Genomic DNA, 6,000 nt, shown 5'->3' on the forward strand with positions numbered 1-6,000 from the left:
TGGGTAGTTGCTGATGACACCTATGCAAAAATGATCACATTTGAAACCATCGCCTCCTGGTGGTGGAAGAGAATATACAAAAAAAAAGTTAATTTACGATTTCGGTAATAACTTTTACAGAGATTGTCGTATCCGACTCAAAATGACACTGAAACATTGAAAACACATGGTAGATGATGCGTGTTGAATATGATTGCACATTCTTTAACGGTGTAGCGAGGTGCGAGGTGCAAAGTCGGATTTTTGCGACAAAAAAACAAACTCTTATAACTTTGCGAGTCCTGGTCCAAACTGAACCAAACTTCCTTGGATTGATGTTCCTCCAGCCCTGACAATGTCTATATGAAAATATTTAATTTCGAAAACAGCGCCCCCTGGTGGCAACAGAAAGAATTTTATTTGCTATAAAATCTATCTTGTCCTAGAGCTTTTGTGCTATCACCTTCAAACTTGGCGAGGTCAATGTGGACGAGTTTTGGATCAAATGTTATTGAAACTGTTTTAAAATGTCGCACGGCGTACGAGATAGGGGGCGCTAAATTTGGCGATCATTATGATGTTGACCAAATCTCTTATATCTTTGCGATGGAAGGTCAGATATGAACCAAACTTGCCGTGGTTCATGATCGATAGTTCTTAAAGACGAATATGAAAAAACGGTCACGTTCGAAAACAGCGCCTCTAGTGGTGAAAGGAATATTACCCAAAAAAAGTACATTTATGATGATAACTTTGTGAATCCTGTTCCGATTTGAACCAAACTTCCTTGGATCGATGACAGTCCGACCCTGAACAAGTCTACATGAAAATATTTGGTAACGCTTTCTTTTACAGTCCCCTAATTACCTGGTATTTAGCTGGTAAATTCATGGTAACACTAAAGTGTTGCTAGGTAATTACCAAGGGTAATAAGATAAGTAAATACAGTGAAACCGTTGCCAAAATACTGGGTAATGCACGGTAATGTACTCGGTAAGTAAAGTAAAACTGTACTGTAAAAGAAAGCCAAGCTTGTTTCCATGTAATTACACACATTTTTAGGGTTAGGTTTGTTAGATTACCCCTTGGGTAAATAGCTAGTAATTAGGGGACTGTAGGTACCTGCTTATTACCAGTTTATAACCCAATAATACACTTACATTTACCATAGTTTTGCCATAGTTTAGCTGTACATACCTTCTTATTAACAGCAGTAATAACACGCTATAATTAACTATATAGTTACCAGGTAAATGCCCAGTATTTTGGCAACAGTTTCACTGTATTTACTTTCTTATTACCATTGGTAATTACCTAGTAACACTTTGGTGTTACCATGAATTTACCAGGTAAATACCTGGTAATTAGGGGACTGTAAAAGAAAGCGTTACCAAATATTTAATTTCGAAAACAGCGCCCCCTGGTGGCAACAGAAAGAATTTTATTTGCTATTAAATCTATCTTTATTATTATTATTGCACTTTTTATTTTAGATTTTAATTTTGCAATTAATAATTAAATGGTTATGGTTTAGGTTAAAGGAATACTTCACTGATTAGCATGTGGCTTTGTATTGCTAGAATAGCATTATTATTTTTTAGAAAGTGTGCTTCCCTCCCTCATTTTTCCCCTGATTTCTAAAAAATTGTATTTGTGCTCACCTCCAATGACGTAAAATGACGCGTAACCAGTGTTGGGGAGTAACGAATTACATGTAACGACGTTACGTAATTTAATTACAAAATGTACGTAATTGTAATCAGTTACATTACTGGGAGAAAATATGTAATTAAATTGCAGTTGCTTTTGGAAATTTCAATGATTACAAATTACGTTACATTTGGAAAAAAAAATCGCCACAAAAGCTCGGATTTATCATTTTTTTCCTCCCCATGGTTTCATGTTTGTTTTTATTTTTTTTCAAATCAACATCCTCCTTCCAAAACTGACGCTTGTGATTGGCTCTCTCTGGTCATGTGCCATTCGACTCAACCGACAAAGCGTACGGCGGCAGTCAGACTCAGCAGCGATAATGTCGGCAGCGCACAAGATTTTCCTGGACTGGAAATACAAAAAACACTTCATACAGACAGAGCAGAACCTGGTCCCGACCAGTTTAATCCTCAATTTACTCCGTCATCCTCAAGTCTCTGACCACAACAGTCTTCACTACAGGCTGTGATAAACCCAGTGATCCAGATGATCCTGGCATTTAAAGACTTTTTTCTTTTTTTTTCACTTTTTATTCTTGTCATTGTGTATTGTATGTTTTGGGTAACATCCACTGCACGTCTGTCCGTCCAGGGAGTGGATCCCTCACCTGTGGTTCTCCCTAAGGTTTCTACCCTTTTTCCCTTTTACAAGGGTTTTTTTTTTTTCCCTGGTAGTTTTTCCTTACCCTGGTCGAAGGTCTAAGGACAGAGGATGTTACCAACCCTGTGAAGTCCCGTGAGACAAACTATGTTTTGTAAACTGTGGGCTATATAAATAAAGATTGATTGATTGATTTAATCATAACATCGGCTATAAAAGTGCCGCTGTTTCACTATTTAATGCATTTACAGCTGGCGTCACCAAAGTCCAGTGGAGCTGGATCAGAACGGAGCATTTGTACGGAGGGAGAGATCGCGCTGATCCGCTGCTGTTTACTTTCTCTGTGAGCGTGTCCGCCTACAGATGTTCAGCTGCTCAGCTTCAGGAGGTCATTTATTAGGCTATAGCCTATGTACCTTTATATACAGTCACCACTGAAAGAAGTTGTGCGCTCGCAGCAGGACAGATAATTTAACTTAATGTGGCCATGAATAAATTAATTGTTTCGCCTGTTATGTGTTGCCCAAACACAAATCTTGAGTAGGTCTACTCTGTTTTCTCACATTTAAAAAGGTCTGAGATTTGCTTGTAGCTACAGCACCTAAAAACCCACCGTAACCCATTTTCATACGCACACCCAGCCACGCTTTCAATAAAACACACACTGGAATTTTATAATTATGATCAGTGAAATATATAAAACAATATAAAACACAGTTTAAAACAACATTTGTTGCTCTAAAGGTTCATATTTAAAAGCAGCTCAATGAAGAGCTGTCAGAAATTAAAATCAGCCTCTTTTCATATTTGCAGCAACACTGTTGCTTCAGGCTGTGATCAGGCTTTTTTGTATCGCTTATATTCTCTCCATTAAAACAACCTGCTCCTCTTGGCTGAAATCAGCCCATTGTCGCTCCATTTAGTGAGGAAGTGATCCTCCTTCACAGTACAGGCCTAAGGTCAGACTCATAATATATGGTTAAAAAAAGGGTCTTCTTTTATGTTGTTTTAATATAGTCTGTATAGTACTGCTGAAAGGTTTATCACACTATAGGTCTTAAAATGTGAAAATGGTCAACAGTTGAGAGATTTCATTCAAAATTAAGAAAAGTAATCAAAATGTAATCAAATGTAATTAGTTACATTACTTTGAGAAAGTAATTGAAATAATTACACTACTATTACATTTTCAACAGGGTAACTTGTAATTGTAACCAACTACATTTCCAAAGTTATCTTCCCAACACTGCGCGTAACGTGTAACAAGTTACTTTGTTTACTGATGACAACTGCATCATTTTTATTATGTAACTCTAACTTATCTAGTAATATAACAATATAATATAATAAAACAAAATCAGTAACTATTCAGCCTCCTTCCACAAGTCTTTACTTTACACAAGTGTACAAATGCATGCAGGGTGAGAAGCATGTCTAACACAATATGCAAACAAAAAATAAATAATGAAACATGTAGAGCTGTGTCAGAATCTGATGTGGGACAGTTCGAGGAGTCACAGTGGTGAAGAGGAGCAGAGCTGGATGCTGTGAAGTGTGTCTCCAAGACTTGATTAAACCATGCTTCAACTGTAAAGGACAAGGAATATAATTACACATAAAATATGAACGAAGATTTTACTTTTTTCATAAAAACAAACTTTTCAGCAAAATATACCAACTGGGTGAGCTCTGAACATTATAATGTTGTCTAAATAAAACATTTGAATTACACCGACATTATTCTCCAGCTTAAGCAAATTAACTTTACTTTGCCAACAGATTACGTGTATATAACGTGTGTGTAATTGCCTATCAAACGTTACTTTGACAACGTTGTCACTTCATTGCCGACAACTATATCACAACGTATACTATGAGCAGAAATAGAGTGGAATATTAGTCTTACCTCTCAGTGACGTCTTCTTGCTCGAAATGGAGCGTTAACCTCTTCTCAAAAACGCCAAAGAAGCTTAGCATAGCTTAGCATAGCCGACTTGAAGCTTTCACCGCTCCGAATCTCTGACTGGCAAATAATGGGAACTTACTGCTTGTCCTTTCGTTGTTTTTACTGCACGTCCCGGTACAATTTAGCACCATAGAAAACAAACCTGTGTAATTTGCAGGTCCGTAATGTATTCGCCAACTAATTCATGAAGACATGAGTTGTATCCGCTTCACTGTGATAACGGAGGGGAGGCAGAGCTGCCTGCGAGATTTACAGCCGGAAGTGAGCGCGGTGCGCAGAGCATTCTGGGAGTTGTTGTCGTTTGTGTACATGAGCGATAAATACATTTTTATGCCTTTCTCGTCCAAGAAGGCACTTTCTTCAAATATTATTTCACATTTCTACTCCATAGATGACCCATTTTTAATAGACATTCAACTTCCCAGTGGTGAAATATCTCTTTAACTTATCCAAATAAAGAATCAATGCAGATTCCTTAAAAGAATAGCTGTGCAGACCTGTGTGTGTGTGTGTGTGTGTGTGTGTGTGTGTGTGTGTGTGTGTGTGTGTGTGTTCGTGTGTGTGTGTGTGTGTGTGTGTGTGTGTGTGTGTGTGTGTGTGTGTGTGTGTGTGTGTGTGTGTGTGTGTGTGTGTGTGTGTGTTACTGGGCGACTCACAAGCTCATCATCTTTCAGCGAGGTCCGTGTGGCCAGGGTGTGCGCGAGTCCAGCTTTCCTGGACTGTATCATAGACTTGAGAGCAGAGAAGGAATTAGAAATACATCAAAGATCCAAACAGCCACAGAAAAAAAACAAAGTGAATGTGTAAAAAAAAAAAAAAAGAAGAAGAGTGAAGGCAATAAAAAATTCAGGGAAAAATGCTCTGTATAAAGTTGTGCTGTTTCAACTTTGAACGTCAAGGAAACTTGAACTTCCAACACCACACACTTGAAATTACTGAGTAGAACATCAAACCTGACACAAGCATCTAGAAATGGTCATGAAATATGAGTACGGACTCTTGCAGTCTATCCAATGCAGTTTGTTGAATACGCCGCTGCAACAACAACAGTCTTTCTCTCTCTGACGCCATTGCTCACTGTAGCCATAAGCACAACAACCTTGCGTAGCGACCCCTACTGATCGGGCGGGAAATTGCAGTGCATATCCGGCACCACGGCTGAGAACAACGAAGGCTCGCGGTGTCTCCGTGGTTACGCAGTCGGATAATGCATTACGCAGTCGGAGAAGTATAATGTGGCCTTAACCTTGTCTAAATTCATAGATTTTAGTATGCAAACCACCTGGGTGTATTTTCACCCAGACATGCTGTTGAAAGTGACATTTACTGTGGGAGAAGCTCCCAAATCAGAGGAGAATCCAGTACCGATGACAGAGCTTTTTGCAGCTCAGCCCCTCTCAAGTACTTCAAAGTAGATGAGAGACTAAAGAGAGTTAAAAAAAAAAACTCTAACATTCATCAGCATTTGTTTGTTTGTAGAGGCAGGTGTGGTGTCTTATTTAAAAAGAATAGAACAGTTGACTTAATCACAGCAACACAAGTTTGTTAATTAAAGGACTCGTTGCTAAAACATCAATCACAGATAAAGTCTCTCGCTATCACTAATCAACTCGCCAAGGAGAAAGAGAACACTTTCAAAATAAGGAAGTGAACAATGAGCCAGCGCGCACGGCCCTCAGACAGCGGGGTTTTCGAACAGTGCTCCCTTTCACGGATCTGCAGCTCTGTGTTTTACTGAAACC

General features: G+C 38.7%; 1 protein-coding gene across 1 annotated transcript in view; it reads right to left on the minus strand.

Annotated features, from left to right (window-relative positions):
- LOC310940082 (protein unc-13 homolog B-like) overlaps positions 1–4,986 on the minus strand; it is a gene marked incomplete at both ends in the record, with an annotated part of 126,454 nt that extends 121,468 nt beyond the window's left edge. The window contains one exon of the mRNA XM_083905004.1: positions 4,915–4,986. Coding sequence (XP_083761130.1) covers positions 4,915–4,986 — 72 coding nt within the window. The remainder of the gene's footprint in view (positions 1–4,914) is intronic.
- Positions 4,987–6,000: the final 1,014 nt, after the last annotated feature.

Source organism: Microchirus variegatus (genome assembly GCF_963457635.1).
Source record: "Microchirus variegatus genome assembly, chromosome: 18".
In the NCBI taxonomy this organism is placed as follows: Eukaryota; Metazoa; Chordata; class Actinopteri; order Pleuronectiformes; family Soleidae; genus Microchirus; species Microchirus variegatus.